The 23,591-nt window shown below is 36.6% G+C and overlaps 1 protein-coding gene across 1 annotated transcript; it reads right to left on the bottom strand.

Annotated features, from left to right (window-relative positions):
- Window positions 1–271: 271 nt before the first annotated feature.
- Window positions 272–22,481, bottom strand: LOC105045013 (uncharacterized). Its single transcript, XM_010923164.4, is given in 10 exon segments — window positions 272–1,290; window positions 10,471–11,291; window positions 11,294–12,498; window positions 14,884–15,002; window positions 15,090–15,191; window positions 15,318–15,440; window positions 15,530–15,598; window positions 15,682–15,808; window positions 16,114–16,283; window positions 21,310–22,481. Coding segments are annotated over 10 exon segments (3,903 nt in total). The 5' UTR covers window positions 21,835–22,481; the 3' UTR covers window positions 272–648.
- Window positions 22,482–23,591: the final 1,110 nt, after the last annotated feature.

Below are 23,591 nucleotides of genomic sequence, written 5' to 3'. Positions count from 1 at the left end.
TAGCAGCAACAGATCAAACAACTCAAACCACCATGTAGACCTTCCATCATCCAATGGAGATCCACTCGAGTTTTGCTGACAACATAATAGTAAAAGTATGAGAACATAGACCCGAAATAAATAGCCTGTAAGAAACAATATACATCAAAACACCATCTGATATATATTGTTTTCACTTTTCAAGTCACAGTAAACAAAATTGGAACCTATCCCCCTACCTTCCCAAAGAATTTGATATTAAAAAGCAGAGCAAGCTGAAGAGAATAGAGGAGATATTAACCAGATAAGCTCTTAATTATTTGAACAAAGTTTTAGTGCTTCCATGCTTTAGAGTCTCTACAGATGAAGCAAAACCTTAACCTGTACAACTTTTTGATAAAATTTAAACATTAATTCAACATACATTCAATGAACTGTAATATGCATTAAACTAAAGAAATAATGATATACATCAAGGAGAAAAAAAGAATTTAGAAGTATAACATCAGGTGACTTTGTCTTGCATCATTTTTTTTTTTTGGGGGGCTAAGAGTCTTTCATCAACTTTATTGGAGATTATTCAACTTCACAGGACATGCAATAAGCGGTACTCACAAATACTCCAGGGGACAAAGCCATCATAATGGTCCATTCAGATGAATGTCCCAATCACTGGATGCCCCCCCACCGCCGTTTTCTGGCAGGCCTCTGTTGTTTAGGTTCATCAGTTACAGTTGCAACCTCCAGCTGTGGCTCCGGAGTCTTCTCAGTTCCTCGCTTCAGAGCAAGTGGCTCTTTGAACCGTTCCCTGCGCTTTTCCATCTTTGCTAGTGTTTCAAGTATATGATTGCTGTCATATCCCCTAATTATCTTATTATCTGGAGTAGATTCTTTAGCTTGTGTGTTTTCCTCGTCTAAATGAGCTGACAGGCTTGCTTTGACAGCAGGGAGTGATACTTTTTTCTCAGGATTCCAATATTCTGTCATTGAACGCACATGTTGATCATCAGATTCTTCTATCAGTTGGCCTTCTTCAATCTCATCATCATCGTTACTTTGTGAAATAGAATGCTTGTCTTCACATTTCTTAAGAAAGTGGTCACCTGAGTGTTCCGACTTTAACTCTTTCACCCTCTCCTTCAAGCTAGTTGGGTGATTATGGGTTCCTTCAGATTTTGGGACATGGAGAGGAACCTCCAACAAGCGAACTTCTTCAATATGCCTGGAATCCTTCTGTTCTTCATCTATTGTCTCAATCACAACTCTGTGGATTTCACTTGCAACAGTAACTTCATTATCTCTTCTGTGGAACTGCAACAAAATAATATAGTAATAATAAACACAAGTACAATGCAAAATGTCGAGAATGTATTGATTTAGATAATCTGCCACAGCCACAGGCTTCATAAAGATAAAATTTTTCTACACTGCATCTACCAGAATAGTTAACAAATAAATTTGTTGCCTAGCAATTATTTGTAAAAATACTGAACAATGATCAGACTGCTCCGTAGATGGTTTCCCTTGCACAAAGAACAACTCGACCATTAACAGTGGTTGGATAGGACAATTATGAACAACATATCCTCACCAGATGCAGAACAAGGGTGAAGAGATAGGGGCCAAAATCAAATGCCAATTTCAAGCACTGAACGGCTACAAATTACTTCAGAAAAATTCTGTACTACTTCTAGCTCTTTCATATGCATTTGATGCAACCATTACATAGAGACACAGTAAGGCATAGTGAAGTCAAGACGTATGTTCTCTCAAAAAGAGAAGGCAGCTTAGACACCTTACCTATATCTAGCTCGCAAAAGCCCTTGCACAAGGAGACAACCACAGGATGATACACCTCAGCCCCAAAGAGAAAAAATGATAAATTTTCTCATGTATAACACAATAAAATTTCTGAATAACATGGCATACATGTAAATGAAACAATTTAATTTCCAATCTAAATAACACAAAGCAATATCATCCTCAACAGAGAAACCAAAGACGGAGCATGCTCATCATAAATCATATATTCATCTCACTGGAAACTCCATCAGGTAGCTAATATATGAAAGATATACTGACAAATGCAAATTTATAGTCAGCTAAATATTACAAATTGAAGTAATAGTAGCACTTAAAGCACGTTCTAGAAGATGCCATGTGGGTGCAAGTTGCTTGGGAGTAAATAGGCCCAGACTTGCAGAACACCTTCCCTAGGCAAACATACCCAGACCCGCGTGCATTTGAAGATATATATAAATACCAGGAAGCAAGCAAGCAAGCGCACATGCACCAACATAATACATGCACAAGCACATAAATAGGTATATGAGTGCACTATTATAACTTGGTTTTAATAACAATAACAAAGACATGTTGGCAAAAAAAAAAAAAAAATGCATATCATGAAATTCGATTTAAAATGAAAATTAATATTTTATTTTATAGTTCTTTCATATATATTTTTCTTTTTTCTTATCATCTTGTCTTCCCATCTCTTCTTACTATTTTTACCTTCTTACTCTGTCTGTTCCTCATATTTCTTCTCGTAAATCTTTGCTACCTGCCTCAACACCAGGGACCTGCCTACGTGGGTGACATCCTGACTTTTCCTCCCACCCAAGCCACAAAAAACTAAGCAATGCACTTGAGGTCTACACAAGGTGCCTAAGGGACCACATGCTAAGGCAGCTTCAGGCTGGGTTGACCTGTTTGTGAAACAATGACCTTAGATTATATATATTTTCTTAAGTAGTGGCAGCAATACTCTGCAGTCTTAATATACTAGTGAAACAATTATAATATGAAAAATATATGATAAGCAAACATAAAGAGCAAATGGTTGCCAACAAATGCATATAGTTACATGAAAAACCTAAACTTCAGCAGCTAGGGTCCTGAGCATTCAGGAAACTAAACTAAAATCTCACAAAATGTTATAAGGAATGATCAGCAGACAAAATGTAGCCCAAGGAACATGACCAGAAATGGGTTGCATATATAATAGGAGCCAACAAAGCTAATTCAAAGGTTGTGGAGATAATAATGTGCAACTAGTCCTTATTTATCATCATGAAAAAAAATAGTGTAGTGCAATCACATAAAAAAATTATTTAGATAACAAATAGAAAAGTCACAAACAAATTGTCTATTATAGGCAAATTACAAAAAAAATCTAACAAGATCAAATTTTGTTACTAATAATTAAAACATGATCAATTGGAATCAAGATGAAGAAACATCTGGATGCTTCCTCCAAGGTATATGTGAAGCATTAAGAAAAAAGGGTGTAAAGAAATCAAAACTTTTCTTAGATTTCCTGGGAAATTCCCACCATTTCAACAAAAAGCCCAGAATGCTCTAGAATCTTTTAGAATCATCTAGCCTTCCTTCTGATCCTCTCCCCTAGTCTACTTCTAATACTTGGACAAATTTTGTCTCCGATTTAAACCAAATCTGAAGAGATGAATCTAGCAAACTCATCCAATAAATACACCCAAATGACCAGATTTTATATAACTTATTCATCACGGTGTCTACATAGATATGGAATAGAAGGGTTAGGGCTACTGCGACCAACAAATTAATCTTTTTTTTTCTGGGATAGTTTTTCCATGGTTCTACATCATCTCCATTCCATGAATAAGCATTGAATACCAAAACATTGCTTGTTACTATTATCTAGACTCATACAAACCAAGCCAATAAGATCAAGTATCTAGCACCCAATAGATTAAAATATCTACCCCCAAGACATAGGTGAAAGTTGAAAAATACAACCAAAGTCAGTCTTTAAGAAACTAGGAGTCATCAGGACACCAAAGCATCAGTGTCTCAGTTGAACTAATATAGCCTTAATGTGAGAACTCCATGAATTGGGAAGATCAGGAATATCCTTAGATCTTTGGGAATATTTTATTTAATACGGAAAGGGAAACTTGGCTTAGAAATTATGGTTCCATACCCTTAACACAAGCCAAGTGATGGAGAAAGGTATAACAACCTCCAAGTCATTAAAAAGACGAGTCTGAAATTGGAAACAAGCAGCAGTGTCATAAAATTGTAAAACAGCAGAAAATCAGGATCACATCACAGGTATCCTCCTCCTTTCATGCCACAATGACAATTACAGTTTGCACTTAAATGTAATTCGGTCAAATCCAATTGCTCTAGAGGAAACTAATTGCAAGATCAAGTACAAGCAATATTAACTATACAAAAAATCGTTGCCCCTCTCCAACTCCTCTAAATGGTACAAATACTACTGCATGGTGCAAAAATTGAACCCTCTCCAACACAAGAACAAACCTTCAGAAATAATAGCAATTTTCAGTATGCTTCCATATGCATATTGAACTACACAAAGATAGGTTTCAAGATGAATGACCTATTAAAGTACATCACATGAATCCTTTAATATCAACAAAAATATTTCTTTAAGCCACTTTAAAAATTAGATCATGCAATCTCTAATACATCTTCAATTTAAATCAGAGGACCTGAACCCTATAATATTTGCTGGCATGTCCTTGATTTCCCAGTGAAAGAGGGGCATAAGAGCCTACCCTCTAGGGTTTCATTGACCACAATATATAGAGTACAGGATGTACATATATGGAAACATAGGCCAGTGTTTTATGGCAACATATGCCACTAATAATACAGCAACAATACCATAAGAACCTCCACTAATAATACAGCAATAATACCACAAGAACTTCTAATATACATGGAAAGAAATATGCAATACTAAATATATCCGAACACCCAGCACTGACCAAAAAAGGCATCAATCAAATAACTCTATCTTATCATCCATAACTTCAAGGAGACAAAGAAAATTCTATGCCTAACTGACATTCCATTTTTTTCACGTTTTTCTAAAGAAAGATGTGTTTTGATAGATAAGGGCAGTTAGTAGTCACCTTAAAATAATCTATAGACAAGATCCATAACCAAGATACATGTTAAAGTGCTTCTCTTTGTAAAACAAACCTATTTTCAGAACAAAGGTTAGACTTATAGTGACATTTCCTGGTGATAGTAAAACATTTCAAATGTCCTATAAACTCCACATGCATGAGAAACTTGAGCGAAAAAAGTTCTAAGGTGGGTAGTAAGGCCTCCAACATAGCATGGATAACTAGAAGTGATGAACAGACTGAGATGGAACAGTCATCTCTAACAAAGAGCAAGGCACACACCTAATATAAGATTGTGCAATTTGCATGCAAAAGCAAAAAAGGATACTGAGATATAGCTGAGATCAGCAAAAAGGACTGCTCCAAAAACGAACGTTTGATCGAGCAATTAACCTTTAGCTGGAAGCAAAAGAAACAATCATATAAACACTCAAATACCAAATAGATTGGAGTTGGGTGAAAATTTTAGTGCTCGCCCTTCATAAAAGACTAAACAAAATTTCAATGACAGATCCAGGTCATGGCAAAAGCTCTCCAAGATTCTACTGAAATTCGTTAATATTTGTTAGTAGGCATATAGCTTGTCTATATTAGCTAGATTCTTCACCCTAGAAAAGGTGCTAGGAAAAAATGTGTACCAAAACACCCTTATAAAAACTTCAGATTTTGTAGAATCCTTGAAAAAGAAAACAGCACCATTTTCTATAAGAAAGTTTATCAATCTATCCAGTGAATCACACACGGAAGAATAGCCTCAAATACTCTTAACTATTAAGCCGTTAACTCATAAAAGCATATTTAGGATACATAAAATGCAACTCTTATGACACTCTAAGAACATAGTCCTAAGAGTGTACCATAAAAAGAACAGTCCTAATAGAAATGGCCTTGGCCTAGGGCCCATTTGTAAGTCTTACGAACAACTTAAAATGATCCCATATTATGATGCATTTTTCTCAAACTAGAATTGTATTCTGGTGCACCAATAATATCCACATACACATAGCAGTATTTACAATTTTGGAATTTGTGAATCTAAGACCTGAAACTGGTGCTCCATAACAAAGACCACATCTCAGCAGCATTACAGACTCTGAATGGTCATCTGATTCAAGTTTTGTTTGGCCAAGTCCTCCTCAAATAATAACATAAGTACCTTATTAAAACACCATGATAGGGAAATATTAGCTATTACAGGATGATTTACTAAAGAGAAGAGGCACCTAATATTGTATGGAAAGGTCAGAATAAATAAAACAGAATGCCTGCCCTAAAGCAGATATGCAAGTTGCAAAAAGGACCTGAGACAAACTTGAACTATCAGAGGATAAAGCTATTGGTAGGTACAAATAGACAAGGATTCAGAGACAAGTCATTGATTAAATTAATGATATAAGACTGGTTGAGTTTGGTATATTATGCCTAAAATGAAAATAAATATATTTAGCCTAAGAGGTTCGAGAAAGAAAAGACTAAAAGCAATGACAGAGAACACAGAAATCAATGCCCAAATATGTAGAGGGAGTTGGAGAGATCTATTTAATCTATTCAGTTGGTAAGGCTTCACAACCTAACTTATTAGGTCACAAGTTCAAGACTACTACAAAGGATTTTGCACATGTGAACATGTGTTTTACGATGAAATCAATCGCACAGCCCAACCTTTCAAGTACTACTTTAGTGCTCCAATCTGGAACATACAAATCAATACCTTGCTCCACAATGAAGACAAGTAGGGAACGTCAACTTGGCTCACATGTTGTATACGCAATAACAGAATATACAGCTGCATCACTTTATCTTGCATGAGAATCAGGCTTCTATCACGGTTTCTCATAAACAGTTGCAACTTTAATATATAAAGCATGACATAATAAGGATGATAATGTGATCATCTGTTTTCAAGTTTCCTGACAAACCTCAAATGATGCAGTATTTTCTGAATAGAACATCCAATCATTTTATTTTGACCTTCAGTGATCTTATTAAGGATTAAAAATATGGTTCCTTTGCTCCTTTTCCACCAGCTTTCTACTGATTTCAAGTGATATGCTCATGCCTTTCTTCAAAAAAGAAAATGAGAGATTCACAACATCCATTGTCACTCTAATAGTATCGAGGTTTGCCATACTAGTCGGTGCTATAACGTATTGGACAAAAACCATATACCGTACCAGTATGCAATCTCATATCATACTAACACTTGGTACACCTCGCCATCTTATACCATACTGCATACTGGCACTGTAATAGGATGGTACTGATACAAGGTTCGGTACAAAGATGGCGGAAGTTGAATAATATATTTTCTGGATTATACATAAATTGTTGGCCATACAACAAACGTAATATAAGTACAATTAACTCCAAATGAAGTATAAAAAACACAATAATGCTACATCATGCATCAATATATTTAACACCCCTGTCAAACTCACAACGCATAAAAACTGAAATGTGCATGGTAGATACTAGAAGTATGTGATAGTATACATTTGGATTAAGAAGTTCGCAAGTTACATAACAGATCCAATGTAAAGAAGTAATAAGGTAGCTGCAAAATAATGTCAGATAAAATAACAACTGCTCTCAATCTCATGAAATCAAGAATTTTGAATAGCTTTATGTTTACTAGGAGAGAGATTAGTCCTAATTATGAAACCCATACTAGCAGAGATGGCAAGAAAGCTGAACCTATGAGAAAATATAAGCTATCACATGACACTCTGCATCAACATTGGAGTGAAAGGCAATATTGGTTCCTTGCTCATCTTAGAGGTGACTATCTCCAATAAAGAAAACAAGCTCTAGTAATAGTAATGCCAAGCACCAATGCAAAGGCAAAAAAGAAAAATAAGGAACAAGACTAAGGTTTTAAATACTATGGGATGCGACCGTCCTGGTTTTTTCTATGGAACATGACAGACACTTGGGATGGTGGATGTCCCATCGCATCCCCATCCATTTCTTGTCGTCCCATCTCAACACTTAGGATGGTAGGATGCCTGTCACCCACTGAAATGGATGGGGATGGTAGGATGCCTGTCACACCCCCCCCCACAAAACCACAAACCAAAACAAAAAAAAAGAAAAGGTAGCAAAGCAGCCTCATCACATGCACAGCATGCATAACTTTTAATAGGCAAACAACAAGATAGATGAGACTACCCAGAAGCTGACAATTTCTACTAGTTTATCATCAGCAGAACATTGTCTGAAATTGAGTTTCATGGAAATATCAACAATGCAGCCATTAGCATACCAATGAAACTGGAAATGCAATCCTGTCAAGACAAGTACCTTCAGACCAACAATAAGCACCACCACCAGCAATTTTGACAGCACAAAATTGGGCAATATTCTGATGCTACTAAAGTAGCTTCATGTGAAGCACAGTCACATGAGTTATGATGAAGCCCATAAAAACTGCCGCACAAAAAGCACCCAAACAAAACAAAGGAGAGTATTTATTTACATATAATACTCACTGGGGCTTCCAGTCAATGAAATAAGAGTCTACAGGAACAATAAAGTGGTATAAGAAGCTGTCCCAGAAATAATCAGATAACAAATGTTTCTATAACAACAAGAGCACAAGCAGAAAGTGGTATAAGAAAGCAGCACCTGCCAACTTCAATTCGAAGCCCTCAAATAAAAAAAGGGGCCCTGGCCTCTGTTTCACTCGAAATAGTGGAACCGGAGGCTCCCTCTCCTCCCTCCCTCCCTCTCTTTTCCTCTCTTTCTTCCTCCCTCTCCCCCTCCCTCGCCAGTTTCTCGAACCCAGGGGCAGAACCATGCCAGTCCACCCCAATACGCCCCAAACCAGGTGGTTCAAGGTGGTATAACATTCCATGACATCCATTAATTATTACATAGAAATTCCTGTAGAAGGAAATAGAACTAAGAACTTGTAGAGGAAGCAAATTTATAGCTTAAACAATCACATAGCAGAAAAGAATAATTAAAAACCAATCATAAAAATTAAAGGAAATCATCATTTACAATGATGGATCTCACTCGAGCATAGACACAGCCTCTAGGTGAGCAAACACATGTTACAATTACTCATACCATTTTAACATCTATAATAACAACGTAGAGATGAAGAATCTTTAGAAACCTGCCTAGGACAGACCATGTTTTATCGGCTCAAACAAAGTGACAAAAAAGAACATTATTGGGGAAGGGAAGTTGTAGAAGCAAGTCCCCAGAAAAGTCCACCATACTTCCAAATGGAAGACGACCAGAACACCTAGTTCCACAACCCATATCTAGCAAAGATAAACAGACACAACAAATAATCCACCCAATTTTCAAGGTCCAATTGTTTTTGACACTCCACTTCAAAAATATTTTCATAACATCTCTTGGCATAAAAATAGCCTAACAAATGCAGCTGACTGCAATCATTAACACTAAAAGTGATGGAAATATGAAGTGGCAACATGAGTAAGCTGTTTGCAAAAGAAAATATTAGCTTATTCACATGTCATAAGCCTGTCATTCGTCATTTTAGAAAATATCATCATCAACCAGTATGCAAAATTCTTCGCAGTCAAGCAGATAGTTAATAGATGAGCACCTAGGCTTGATTGTAAAAAGAAACACATTTTAGGCAAAACCATACTAAGATCGGCAACAAAACAATGTTCATAATGCTGCAAGGATGCTATGTTGAAACTCACCAATGCATAAATAGGCACAAACATATAACACTTAAGTACACAGAGGTTGAAAAGAATCCATCCTAAACCCTAATAAAACAAGAAAATAGGCAGTGAGACAACAAGCAAAAATGTTGAACTCTTCCCCTGTTGTCCTAGGATAACCTACATCAAGATCATCTCAGATTGAAGGGAACCAAGGGATTGTGCTGGATAAGGCATTTGCCTAGTAAGGAAAAAGAAATTTAAAAACAAGATCCATGAATTTGATAATAAGAAAGTCAGAACAATTATCAGCACAAAAAGGAAATCAAGCCATCAACATGTTGTGAAATGTGGAAAAAGAGAGAGAGAGAGAGAGAATAACTTATCCAAAGACTTCTGAAAGAAAGCATGACAAAGAGAAGAAGGTACTGGAAAGAATAAAGTTGTTTGCTCTACTTGAATTTAGCAATTTAAGTACAATATCAGAAAGCCATACAGATTTCCTAGCCATTACAAAATAACTGAACAGTATATGTCCTAAATGTATCAGGCAAATACCTGAAATAACTTCAGTAAAGCAACTGGCAAAAAGAAAGTTCACTCATCTTCTTGCATCCTTCTACAAGTTCAACAAATTGTGCACAGGGCTTAAGCTGCACCCTCAATTGCCTTAGATTGAAAACCATTTGAGACAAGTACAACTCAAGCATTGAAAGCAGAAAGCTTCTCAGGGCATGTAAATAAATTCTATAGAAATGATTGAACAAAATAAGACACAACCGGTGTTGCATTCCTTCTCCAAGAAGACAAGAATGAAAAAAGGACTAGCCACACCAAGTTAAAAAGACATATATATTCAACATGAACATGACAAAGGTACAATGGTACAAGGTACTAGACTTGGTTTCCCCAAATTTTACCTTTCTTTTCAAACCATTCAGATGAATGTTAACAGCCTCCCTGCGACCTAAAGTTGCCAGCTCATGCCTTCCCTTATCAAAATTGCGCAAAGCAAACTTACCATGTTCCCTAGCATCATCAGAAGAACTTCGAGTTCTTTCATTAACTAATTCCTTTTGAACACTGCTTAATCGGCAGTCATCAGAAAATTTTCTACCACAGAATAAATGCTGCTTAACGAGACTCTTCTCATTTCTTGAACTCCTTTCACAGAGAAAAGATTCCTCTTGAGGAGTCAAATCGGGATCTCCATGCTTAAAAGAGAGTTTGCCATCAGCATCAGGTCTTGGCTTAGCAAGCCAACCATATCTTTTCTCCCGAACAATGTCGTCAACACATGTACTTCTTTCTTCAGTGATGTGTTCATCATCATGAAATTTGTTGTCATTTTCATAAGATGAGTGACGGCAATCCTTGCTGCTTCGGACAAAACAACATTCATATTTCTCATACCTGGACACTATCTCTTTAATAGCAAAACTTTTCCTGTGATCCAAGAATTTTTCATGTGACCTGCATGACTGATGTAAGTGATTTCTTAGTGGACTGGTATCATGCCGACCTCTTTCATCGTCAAAATGGTGTTCATACATTTGAGAATCCAGCAGCCTACCATCAAGATGTCTCAACCTTTTGGCCTCATATTCAATATATTTATTTGATCCATACAAGTCAAAACATGAACTTCGGTCATACTTGTCTCTTTTTTCAGGGGTTCTATCTTCTCTGCCGCTGCAAGGTGCAGCTCTATGGAAACTGTGATCAAAGATCCTGTCTTCCCATTGCATCTGGCTATATGTCTTGTGTGCATCTCTTGTACATGTTTTTCTTTATATCTGTGTTCATGATTTACAGCATCTGTCCGGATGAGATGTTCATTCTCCCTTTCCTTTTTATGCCTCATACCTGAATCCTTTCCCAAGAAAATGGAACCACATTCTGAAATTGATTCATCAGAATGCTCATGACGAACAACTCTTTCCCCTCGACCATCATGATGCCATTCACGTGAGTAGCATTCACGGTGTTTTATTGCACTATCCCTACCAGCGGCTCTTTGCTCAAAACAGTCTCTCTTATCCCGGTTAATCCTAGGGTGATTATCATGATCTCCCTTCTTGTGAGAAGATTTAGCAGAAGATTTTTCACTAGCACGCTTTTCAGCATACTTTCCACTCTTGTAACTAACTGACATTTTTGTTTCTTTATTAGAAGACAAATGTCCTCTTATATCAGTCCTGTGATCACATTTACTTTCCTTCATCCCATAGCTCACCTCAAAATGGTCCACATCATTCTGGGACTTCCTGGGCGACTGAATAGAAGCTTGTTCATTTTCTGCAGGTATATTCAATTCAGACATAACATTGTATCCGCTTCTACTGCAACCTTTGTAACCTTCTGGAGAGAGGCGACAGTCACAAGTGTTGCCTTTAATATCTTCCATCTCTTTTTTAGTTGCATTGATTCCGGAATCATTTGAAAGATCACAATCAGATCTAACTGATTCTTGACTTCCAGTCACCGAGTCCAAAGATGTCTTTCTGATGGCAGCATGAATTTTATTCAAACCACCATCATCCTTGGATGCTTCAGAATGGCTATCAAGATCACTGGAACTGAGACTCTGCATAACTTGAACCCCAACCCCAGAAGCATATTCAGCTTCCATCAGGGAGTCATCCACTCTCAAAGAATTCTCACTTTCACCCTTAGAGTAATCCAGTTTGTCTTTAACTTCGCCAGCAGCACCCTTTAAATTACTTTCTGCCATAACTTGAACCCCAGCCCCAGAAGAAATTTCAGCTTCCATCAGCGAGTCATCCACTCTCAACGAATCCTCACTTTCACCCTTAGAGGAATCCAGTTTGTCTTTAACTTCATCAGCAGATCCCTTTAAACTAGCTTCTGCCACCTCAGGGTAGCAACGCACAAGAGGATCAGTAGTTTCCCAATATCCTTGACCATCATAGTCTCGAGACAACATTCTGCACATAGAATGGGCAGATGAGAACCAGAGTCATTGCATAGAAAACATGACAAACAGAAGCTAAAAGTATGCACATAGTAGTGTACTAATAGACATGCCAAAAAACACTAACAAATAGTATGTGCACAGCTTGACATGAATGCACCCTGCTAGCTACTAAATGCTATTAAAGTTGGGCATGTCATCTAATTAGAACCATCATTATACCAAAATAAGGTTGAATCGCAATTATCACTGCTTATAAGAAAAAACAATAAGCTCAAAGGAGCAAAAACACAAAAGCTTGGCTAAATGGAAAACAACGTAGTGACCAACTTATGAAAATCTCAGTCTGCAACCACAAGCATCCAAATCCCAACAAAAACCACAAGTTGACAAATAAGAAAATATATGCTGTCACATAGTGATCGTCAATTACCCAAAAAATGAGTCCAATGCACCAGCAGCAATTGCTTAAAAATACTTACATGTGAAATATTCAAGTTTCTGTCCATATAATAAGATAATTTATGGCAGTGGAACTAGGGGCTTTATTAGAAAGGCATCTTCAGTTTTTTAATATTCAAAGAAATTATTCCATAAATCACTATTAGAAGCAAAAAAACCAGATTATAACTGCAGGACAAGGTTCCAGTTGTATGACTTGAATACTAGTGCACGGCTTAGTAGCACAGATGGCAAAAGCAATTTTGCTTTTGGTATCAGAATTGAGCATATTCAGATGACTGAGTAGGTTCTGTCCTTCCAAGACCAATGTCACTAAAGCAGATTTTAGCCTCCTTGTCAGAGCCTTCACCAGATGAGGAGCTTGGGTGAGTAAGGCACCTAACAGCTAGGAAGTTCTAATTTTGAACAGATTAAAGCACTTCTCCTGTTGATTTTTCATGTATCCCAACTTTGTAGGCCCATCACTATGTATCATTCCTTGGTAAAACAAATTCTGGTGGGGCTTGGCCCTTCCTTTCCCATCCACAGAAAAAGAAGAGAAAAATTAGTAGGTTTTATCACCTCTCACACTGCTATCTAGATACTCATCCACATGATGTCCCAAGAACTTTCTCTTTTTTTGAGTTTTTCTCATGCATGCAAATATGACTTCAAAGACATAGATTCATTAAAGAAAAATGATTGGAGTTCCATGCTTCCAACAATAAATATATGGAGTCATGATTTTTGAAAAACAAGAATTTATAGTAGCCTTATCATTCAATTGTGAATCAGCAATTAAAAAAGAATCATTTAAAGGACAAGGATTGCATTACACAATTCTCCAACATGGCTGAGCTAGAATGCCGAACCCATATGCAGACCTCAAACATAAAGGAATACCAGTTCTTGGATAATTCTTCTTAATTCTTCTAAATGAAGAATTATGATATTAAAGGAAGAATCCCAGAAACCTACATGCCAAGCCACAAAGAATACAATATTTATATGTGATTTTTCTTGTTAACTTTAACCCACTGAAATTATGAAATTTTAATATTTTATTACCATAAAAAATCAACCATCAAATCTGGTCTCAACCATTTGAGTTGGCCTGAGTATCAAAGATTAAAATAGATCTGTACATTGACTATTATTCGACAAAAATTTCTTTCTTTATGGATTAAATAAGTCACTTTTTGGCATAATCAACAATACATAAGTCACAAAGGATTCTCCTTTATATTAATTGTTAAAAAGTATACCATCATATATCTTTTTTTCACTAATGATATAAAACTTAAATTGTGGATCTGTATGCCATGTCATATGTAAAAGACATAGTCGTGCCAAAGATCCTGTATTTGCAGTTTCAGAGAATCCAAGTTAGGGCCCTATAGATCAAAAGCCTGTGAGCATTCAGCTCTGTGGGTTCCAACAGAATAAATATCTCACTCCATCCTCTTCAGCTCATGAACATCCATCTCAACCACTATTTCCTACAGTCGTCTGGCCAGTGGGCATGCAATGAGTGGTAGACAAGCATCACAGGGGTAAACAAGTGATGGGTAGCTTTCATTATTGTAATAGACATAGTTGTGCCAAAGATCCTGTATTTGCACTTTTAGAGAATCCAACTTAGGGCCCTATAGATCAAAAGCCTGTGAGCATTCAGCTCTGTGGGTTCCAACAGAATAAATATCTCACTCCATCCTCTTCAGCTCATGAACATCCATCTCAACCACTATTTCCTACAGTCTTCTGGCCAGTGGGCATGCAATGAGTGGTAGACAAGCATCACAGGGGTAAACAAGTGATGGGTAGCTTACATTATTGTTATTTATGACAAACAACAATATAGGACATAAAAGCAAGTTATACTGGATCTCATTAACAGCATTATTAAAACTGAACCGGCAGATTACAAAGAAGCAACCAAAAGAACCGCTAAACTCACCCTTGATTTGGCTCGTTCTCATATTCCAACATTAAGCAATCTTCATGTCCTTGTTCAGCATGTTTAAGTTCTCCCTCACATGGAATGGACACATTCTCCATAGAACCATCCATAGCAATCTAAAAAATTCATGCCATCAGTGATGTAAAAAATAAAAATAAAAAAAAGAAGGCAACTCTACAATACATTAAACAGAAATAACATACCTGTATCACTACATCAGAATCAAGGTGTCTTGGTCGCCTTATGTCTGCTGATGGTATGCGTTCACCAACTCCACTTTCAACTTGAATTGCTCTACCCTTTGGCTGGGTGTAAATTGATTGTATTAGAATTATATAGCACATAGATCGAAATAATACTGAGATGACTGAACAGAATTTCAATGCAATTAGATGAAATGGATGCAAATAATGTGTTCATTTTCAACATACCATCTGAAGCCCCATTAATCTCCTTTCTACGTTCTCCATATGTAAGAAACTTTTTTCTCTATGTTCCCATTGAGCAGCTTCACTTAACATAGCTTTAGGTGATCCCAAATCAGATTCAAGAACCTATTTGAAGGTTTATTCATAAAAATCTTGCTCACAGTATGCTAATATAACTGCATTCATACCTTACTTAGGAGACTAATTTTATTTACCTGATTCCGCCTTGATAAATTATAATCTGGGAATTGGGTAAACATTGTTACTTGTTGCCTAAACTGGTCCTGAAGAATTCAAATTAAAGATGTCACACAGTCTAAGACATAATGTGCTTAAAAGAACGTCTGCATAATGTTATCAACAGTACCAACTGTTGGCAGTAACTTTTCCAGCTATCCTCATCCAGGCCGAAGTTAAAGTAGTCTGTTATATCCACTCCTGGTTGCCTCCAGGGCTTCTGCTCAAATGCTTCAATATTTATATCAAAAATGGTCCTGCACGAAGCCACTCAATTGTCATAAAAACAACACAATAGCAATAATGCACGATGAATTAAAAAAAGCACAAGCCCATAAAGTCTAATGGAAAAGAAATGATAGACAGCCAAGATATGACACCTCCATTCAGGAGATCAGACAGTGATCGATTGGTCTGGGGAAGATACAGATCACTTTATCAATTTCCAATCAAGGAATACATCATAAAACCAATACAAGTTTTTCTATTATGGATTCATCTAGGATGTTTGTTACAGAAAGATAAAAGCTAAATGCTTTCCAATCCATAGTGAAGAACATACCTATTTCGAGGTAAAGTGAAACTATATCCGTTTTGAGCTGATGAAGGAATGCTTAAACTGCAGGATGAAGTATCCCGTGGAGATGGCATCATCAGCTGATCCCAGACACCTCTTCCAGACAATGAAGTTTTTCCATTGTATGAGAATCCTCCTTGATTAGATCCTACATGCTATAAAACATTAATGATCAGAAAACACTGGTTTTACCGGGTAAACTTTTAGAAGATTTGCAAGCTTTAGTGACTAGTTCACCATGGCAGCAATTATTTAAAACATATACAAAAGGTAAAAGAAAATTGAGCATATTTTGATGAAGTGGAGTTAATGATGCCGCATAAAATTTCAAAAAGCAAGTAATTAGAAAATGAAACTAGCAAACAAAAATTATGTTCTACCAACAAGATAGCAAAAGTTACTCAATTAAAGTTTAAGGGATTAAAATAAACCAATACCCACAACAACAACCAAAAAAAGAGAGGAAGCTTCAACGGCATTCAAATTTGTTAACAGCAAAAAGAAGAAAAACTACTTATGCCATGTTTGGTTCACAAAGGAGGGCTCAAATGAAATTAGAATTCCAACTTTAGCCTCATTCCAATGTTTGGCTTGACACGACTAATGAAATAGGGGGTGTTTAGTTCGCAGCCAGAATCGGAATCGGAATGAGAATTGGAATGGATTAGAATCGAAATCGGAATGGCCAAATCTTCCGAAGCGTTTAGTTCATTACCAAATCGGAATCAGAATTGGAATCAAAGTGAAAATTTGAATCCTTAGGGGAGAGTAGGGATTGAGTTTTAGGTAGATTGGGCCATTCCTATTTCATTCTAAAATTGAAATCGGTATGGGACTCCTCCCAACCAAACGGTTGGAATGGGAATCACCTATTCCCATTCCAATTCCAGACCCCAACTCCCCCCCAACCAAACACCCCCTAAAACTTCCTTTGGGATCATCATTCCCTTAAATAAAAAAATTGTCACTCCACTCTTAAATGGGAGGAATCCCCATTCATATCCCTATAGGAAAGAATGATAATTCTGGTATGTAGCATTTATAAGATAATTTGGAAATAAATGATATCTTTGGCATGAATTAGTTGGTGATATTTACCATGTGAAATGGGAATGGATGATTTGATAATTTTTTGCATGCACATTATTGGTTTCGTATGGTACAATCAGCATGGTACAATACCCTGTACTAAGCTTCCAATGCCTTTTCCACACTTTTTATCATGGTACACCCAAAACAGGATGATATTGGTGGGTACAATACAATGTGCACTCCAGTTTTGAACAGTACCAAGCAGTACGATATGATTCACATGGTTTGGGTCTGTTTGGACCGGTTCAGGTCTGCTCAGACCTGTTCAGGGCCTGTACCAACCCGAACAGTGTTTAGTGCTGATTCCAACCAATACAGATTGATACATCCCAAACCGGGCAGTTCGGAACAATACAGCAAATACTGAATCAGACATTAAATAGAAGTTTCATTCATTTTGCATGCATTCATTCATTTCATGTCCAAATAATGCAAAAGGAATGTTGATTACTCATCCTCAACTTCCATTCTCAATCAATTTCACTCTTGTCTGTTCTTTTTTATTTCTACAGACCAAACTTAGCATTAGATGCATTGAATGGAAAATTTCATGCTAAGTTAGGAGAAAAACTTGATCATAGCAATGGTTCACAGGACAGGCCTAAAAAATTGTCAAATGATGCAGTTTACATTTTTGACATGATCATATATTAGGGTTGTCCCACCTCTATATCAAATTAATGTTAAGTTTTTATTCACTCACAACTGTTAATAAAACAAAATGTGTGCCATATGTTTCAATAATACAGTTCAATTTATTGCATGTATGGATACCAATTCCAAGACGTCAGTTAAATTTAGATTAACATCTTTCCAAACATTGATAAAAAATTTAAGCAAAGGTCATTATTACTAAGAGGGGACTGATTCAACTTTCATTGTGTTATATGTCCTGAATCATAGTTTATCTTAGTATTGTTTTATATTTAATGATTTCTTTCTGAGGAACAACATCTGTTTAGGGACTGAGACATGCATAGATGCAAGGGGTCGGGAAATGGTCAATGAAGGTTTGTGGTCAATGTGAAAATCTGAGAAAACATATCGCGAGTAAGATAATACAAAGGTAGATGTGTTTGGAAGTTTTCTATAGGAAAGGGCCATAAAGGAGGCCAACAATTTACTTATCTAACCTGAAATATCAGGTTTGAAATTCAGCATCAAATATAAAAGCTTATCAGATGTGGTTTCAATTATGGGCGACCCAAACCTAATAATCTCTCAAATGTGTATATCTACAAGTTCATTAGGTCATGCGTGTAGTGCTATACGGATACCAGACCAAAATCTTATAGCAAAAATTTATTGAGTGGCAGCCATGGCCAGTTGGCAATAGATGGGATGCACCAGAAGACAATAGCAGCTGCCATAGGCATAGGAGTCTCACGTCTCTCTACCTCCAGTCCTAGCCCCCACCTTCTTTCCTGTAGACATCTACCATCCTCCACCCTACTTTCCCTCCATTCCTCCACCTCCACTCCCCTCCCTAGTCCTCTGCCCACTTCCATCCTCCATTCTAAGCACTCCAGAATCCTTCGCTCCCAACCTCCACAACCCCCCCCCCCCAAAAAAACCTGCCCCCCCCCCCAAAAAAAGACCAAAACAAAGCAAGTACTTTTCCTACCCTTAAGCGCTCCTCTTCACCCATTAGACCCATGCCCCCTACTCTATCATCAAACTTCCCTCCTCCAACCTTGATCCACCCTCAACTAACCCCCTCACTCTCATCTCCAACTTCCCCCACCACCAAACTTTTCATCCACCAATGTTACTTCAACACATGAAAAGGGTGCCTAGTGTCCAAGTGTCCAAATGAATATGACAAGAGAATCTTTTAAAATTCAACACATGGACAAATGTGCATATCATATACATAGTTTTCCATATGTACTTATGTATGCATATAATGGATAATGAACCAAACCTATGCTCCTCGAGTTCAAAAAAAAAAAAAAGATAAAATAGTTAGATATATCATGTTAGAAACAAAAACTTCCATATAGAAGTGCCAAACTAGGCATTTAATGACAACCGCATAACAAATCAATGGATAAAAGTTGAAGGAGTGTCATAAAATGTCCAAAGTGTCCCAAGTGCCCAAATGTCAAACATGTCAAAAAAAAAAACAAAATTTAGAGTGTCCAAGCAACACTACCGTCCACCCCTCGGGAGCCGACAGTCCCTCTTGGCCTTCAATTGCATCCCTCCCATATAATAGCCACCTATGTTCAATGCAAAATTTGATCACTACTGCATTTATTTTTGAGCTTTAACCTTGCCTCCAAACTGAGTTCAAATCTACATTTGGATCTAGGTTTGAATCAATGCAGGAACAAACTTATTGCAATTGATATATGAATTATCCATAGTTTCTTGAATTAAGTTTTAAAAGGTGGAAGGCTTTAGGGTGAGCACAAGACTAAGCGGCGACATAATGTTGAGAATTTGGCAGATTGATGATTGAGGCATTAACCTTTAAGTTCTTAAGTGTTTCTCCGATCAAAAATACATGGTTACATTGTTGGTGTGATAAGGTTGCTTTTCCTTGACAAGAAATTTTGAACATGGAAAGGGGAAAAAGATGCTTATTTTACTTTTTTCGATCTCCAGGATAATCTTTCATGATTTTTGATGATTCAACTTACTGGAGATGGAATGCACAGGAAGCCTTTTACGCACTTCATTCTATGGGTTTCTTTGCTTTAGGGGATCTTACTTCCATTGGCTGTATGGAAAATGATTATGTGTAATAGCATCCATGAATTCATTAGTACCTATTTTAAGGATTCTTTTTAAACTATTGACAAGCTAGCCAGAAAGGGTACACAAAGAGGCGGATGAATTTTATCTAATTAGTAGAGAACAAGCAGGAAGCATACATTTTTTTCTTTGCTCTTTAAATTTTCTCCAGCTATTTGATATCAAACATTGTCTCTTAAAGGAAAACCTCGTTCATGGTAACAAAAGAGTTGAATACTTAGCTCACAGCTTCTAAAATTGCTCATGTGGATAAGTAGATCTAACACTCATAACCATTGTAATGCAACACAGACCGACCACCCACACCTTTTGGAATACATCACAAATCACTGGTTCAACAACAGGTCAGCATCATAAATAAGTAAAACAAGTACTTAAAAATAGTACAAGATTTAAAATGATATGACCAAAGATGGGAAAATATAATAATTTCATTAAATGTGTAACATCAATCTTATAAAAATGATGGAATCTCCAAAATTATTTTTTGACAAAAAAGGGACATCTCCTAACAAATATACCCGGTAAAAGTAATTTGAGATGGCAATTAGAAAATGACAATGAATGATGTTGGGAGTTGGGATGACAAGTCTTTACTGGAGCCAAGATCGAGCATTCGAGCCCTAATCCTAAAGAGCAAGGCAGTAAACAAGAAACTTTACATTTTTATTTTAATTATTTCCAGCACATTTACAGTGGCCGACACAGATGGTCAAAATCGAGTTGACCCATGCAACTCATGTAGTTGGCCTAACCAGTCGATAGGCGGCACGTATTTCTGGGATTTGAATATCTAGGATTGACTTGACCCATATGGGCTTCCAGCTCACAAATTGAATAGGTTGAGAGGAGCAATTCTTCTTAAAGGCATTGCTCAATAAGGAATCCCACATTCAACTCAGGAATTGTTTTGGAAGTAAAGAGACAAATAAATAGACGTTTATCCAAAAATGTCGATTTTCTTGCACCATGTTTAAGACGGACATTAAAACAAGCTTGCTTTTGGTCTTTGAAGCTTCTTTGTTTATTCAGGGGAGTGTACTCATTAGTTGGTTTATTCTCCATACTTTCTTGTATCTGTTTACCTGCATGTTAACAGCTTTCTTTTCTGTTCCCCTTTTCACGAAAAAATAAACAAAATAAATATTTTAGTATGGTTTTGATCCTTATAACTTATTCTGACTTCTTTCTCGTTAGAATTTAATTTGAGCAATCTATGAGGTAACTGAAGAACAGGAGGAAAAAAAAACAAAGAAAGCAGAGTAGCATTTACAGCAAAAAATCACGCATTTAAGCAGCAATACTATGAAGTAAGAATCAAGAACATACCCAGCTACGGTAGCTACCATTTTCTGCACTTCCTCTTTCTGTCCTACCCCGCACCATCCCATCAGTGGGCGACAACAGCTGTTCTCCCCACTTCTGAGTTTTCTGCAAACAATCAGGACCATAAAGAATCACCAAATCCTCATCCTCTTTCTCTCCCTCGTCATCTCCCAGCACCGCGCCCCCACTCCCAAGATTCTCTCCTTGTGAAGGTTGCAACTTCAGACAATCTTCTTCATTCAAAACTATATGGAGATCATCCTCACTGTCACTGCTGTTGCCACTATCCTGCGCTCCAAAAGCCAGGCTTTCCTTACCCCAGTTGGAAGCCACCGCCCTCTCATTGGCTTCACCAATCCGAGAGCTCTGCTCCTCACTGATCGAATCGAATTCCCCAGGCTTCGAGCTGCTTAGATTTCTCTCAGCCGAGCAGGAATACTGATTTTCTTGGACACGGACGATACCAACATTGACGCGATCGTCAAGGTCGCCATAGAGATCGCCGAAATCATCCATTTCATCATCCATCCTTGACTCCCCGATCAAACCAAGAAGACACACCTAAGGCGACGAAGAATCCGGGAACCCTACCCTTAGTCAAGGCCAAACAAAGCGGCATAGTGTGAGAGCTCGAACTCGGGCAGCTAGGGATCGGTTACCTTCGGATCGGTGAGCCGAGACCAGGTTCAAGGATTCAGGCAGCTCCATTGGCCGCTCAAGAACCCTAACCCTAGCTCGCCCGCCGCTTTCTCACTCTCTCTCTCTCTCGCTCCTTGTTCAGATGACGAGAGAAGGATACACTCGTCGGAATGATAGAACTCGTGTCCGAGCGGTAAGGGGGGCGGTGTATGCCCGAATATTTGCTATTTATCGAGGGCTTAGGGTTTTTCTGACAATAACACAATGACCATTTTACCCTTATGAATTTGTCATGATGTTAGATTTTTTCCGTCATTTGGTTGTATTGTCCGAGAGAATAAAAATGAAAATAATTATGACATTGAAACTATCTCATCTTGGTTTTTTTTGTTTTGGTAGAAATTAACTTGGCTTTAATACATTGGTAGGATCTCCATGTATATGCTCTAAAAGTCATCTATTTTATTTTAAAGGATCATATGTAAATTGCATTTTCAAAAATAATTTTTCAAGTTCATGATTGATTATTTAGAGATTTATTTCTATGCACCGTACAAATGATTTAAACAAATTACCCTGCTCATAATTTATCCCATACTCACGTTAGGGTGAAGCAGGGTGAGTAGAGTTAGATGGGCAGATGAAATGGATCGCATCCAGTCAAACTACAAAAATAAATTTTTATTACATACAAATCAAATAAATTAAAAAAATATAAATATAAACCTTGATACATCACGTAATATTAAACACAATAAGAATGAAAGATACATAACATAACCAACTAAATTTTTAATAATAATAATAATATAATAAACAAAATATTTTTATTTAAAAAATTAAATATTTTTTAAATTAAAAAAAAAATAATCGGTTAAAAAAAAAAACAATCAAGCACCATAGCATGTGACCTTTTACGTGTTTAATTTTTCTCATGCATAGAGAGACCAAGACAAAGGCCGAGGAGGGAATATAAATATACATATAGGTCAGGTTTGGAGTAAATTTTATCAATATCCACATTAGCCTTAAATCCATTGTAGGTCGGATAAAATCTATAATCAGATCAGATATCTAATAGAGTAAAATAAATTACCACTCCTAAAAATATTAAGTTGGATAAATTATTCAGAAACCATGGTGATAAATAGTGTAAGAATTTCAAACGATCATTTCTTGCCAGATATTTTTTCATATATTTGCTAACTTGCTTCACAAACTATTACAAGATTTAAATTTACATACTAATAAATTATGACCCATGTTGTATAAACACAAACAAAAAAAATCAAACTCAGACACGAGTCCAAGTATCTAAATTGACAAGCAAAGAAAAAAAGAGATACAAAGACATAAAAATATCAAGTTATGTGTACACATATACAATAAAATATTAAAGATATTATTTATTAAGATCTTCCAATGTACATGTTTTTTATCCTAACTTCTCAATTAGTTTAAATTTTTTTTAAAAAATCATAAAAATTTTATTTTAATATGTACATTCTTATTTAATCTTTGAAAAGAACAAAATCTCATTTTGCATACTATTACAACAAGTCAAAATAATTATCAGAAAAGTGAAGTCTTTAATAGTTTTTAAATGCCAAAACTAATAATTTTGATGGGCAGCTGAATGTCCAAAG

Source organism: Elaeis guineensis, chromosome 5 (genome assembly GCF_000442705.2).
Source record: "Elaeis guineensis isolate ETL-2024a chromosome 5, EG11, whole genome shotgun sequence".
NCBI lineage: Eukaryota > Viridiplantae > Streptophyta > Magnoliopsida > Arecales > Arecaceae > Elaeis > Elaeis guineensis.
The sequence above is the reverse complement of the archived record's forward strand: the minus strand, read 5'-3'. Positions and strand labels throughout refer to the sequence as shown.